The 1,426-nt window shown below is 53.4% G+C and overlaps 1 protein-coding gene across 1 annotated transcript; it reads left to right on the top strand.

Annotated features, from left to right (window-relative positions):
* Positions 1–121: 121 nt before the first annotated feature.
* LACBIDRAFT_325383 (uncharacterized protein) lies at positions 122–580 on the top strand (the record flags this gene model as incomplete). Its single annotated transcript, XM_001879022.1, has 1 exon — positions 122–580. The coding sequence occupies one exon, from the start codon at positions 122–124 to the stop codon at positions 578–580; it is 459 nt and encodes a 152-aa protein (XP_001879057.1).
* Positions 581–1,426: the final 846 nt, after the last annotated feature.

The following is a 1,426-nucleotide window of genomic DNA, read 5'->3' as shown; positions in this document are numbered from 1 at the left end:
GTCGACGTCGCCCCCCACTGATGCAGGTCCACGTTCGTCCGGCACAGCAGATGCGATTCACACGGTGCCCACTGTCACTGATGCAGCTCCACGTTCGCCTGGCGCAGCATATGGGACTGACATGGCGCCCACCATCGCTCCATCAACTCCAGCGCCTGCTTCGAATGCACCCTCGCGGCCAAACTCACCCATCGCAGCGAAACAGCAATCAGTGGTGGCCACCGCCACTGCTGGAGTTGCACCTGCTGCCCCTTCAAGTCCCACAGCGCCCAACACCGAAGGAGTAGAACTCGCGCCAGTTGAGGTTGGCCCAGGTTCTCCACTTACCGCCATTGGATCTCGCCCCGCTTCCCCACTAAGTGGAGATGAACGAACCACGTCTACTGGGCGCAAAAGGAAGGCTGATGAAGAGGTCAACGCGGACATCACCAGGAAGAAACCGGCCAGCAATCGGAAGAAGGGCCCACCGAGTGCACCTCAGCGCAGACAACCTACGCGTGGTAAGGCTCCCGATAGCGTCAATCCGGCGACAGCAGGCCAGTCGAGCAAACCGGACACCATCATCGAGGAGGACTTATAAATAAAATTCGCATGGCCATACATATCTTGAAATACCCTACAGTAGCTAGGGTATAATAAATTTTTTGATGCAGTTATTCTTTGGCACGCATATGCTTTGGCGCTCTTTCAGTTCAACTGACACATTTTGGGGCGCTGGCAAATTGAGGTTACTTGGGGCGCAAACAAATTGAGGTTCCTACGCGTTGGCGCTCTTACATGACAGGGTTTTGGAACAGCTTGGAACCCAAACCTTGTATTCGCAGATGTAACATGTAGCTAGGTTGACTCAGGCGCCGGTGCGAAAACAGGTGTGGCACCTGAATCAAAGAAAGACTCAAAAGTGTGCAACGTTGAATCACTCCTTCCACCACTCTCCATGCCGTCGTCAATGACGCCCATGAAACTCTCTTTGACTTCAGTACAAGTCCAACCTCATATCCCAGGATCTTGATTGTCTTCATTACCTGAGCCACATTTGTGTGGAAATTCCATTATCCATTCATTGAACCTGTTGGGCCCACCCATTTGAAACGAAGACTTTGTAGGGCCCACGCATTGAATTGAAGACAGTAAGTACTGCCAGATATGTCGCCCACCTGATGGCACAACAACGGCTTTGGCGCAAAGCTCGTCGCCTATATTTGGCGGGCGAGCACCAGTTGGGCCCAGCCATCACTAATGGACAATTTGTCGATGGGCATGGGTCCGCAGTGAAGTCATTTCGAATGAGCGCGCCCATTAATGGCAGGCGCGAGCGCCCATTATTGGCAGGCGCGCACCTGTTCGGCCCAGCCATCACTATGGAGGATATGTTGATAGGTGGGCCAAGTCCGCTGGCCCCATATGGTATGAGGTATTTCAGGTT

Source organism: Laccaria bicolor, genomic scaffold (assembly GCF_000143565.1).
Source record: "Laccaria bicolor S238N-H82 LACBIscaffold_7 genomic scaffold, whole genome shotgun sequence".
NCBI classification, from domain to species: domain Eukaryota; kingdom Fungi; phylum Basidiomycota; class Agaricomycetes; order Agaricales; family Hydnangiaceae; genus Laccaria; species Laccaria bicolor.
The sequence above is the reverse complement of the archived record's forward strand: the minus strand, read 5'-3'. Positions and strand labels throughout refer to the sequence as shown.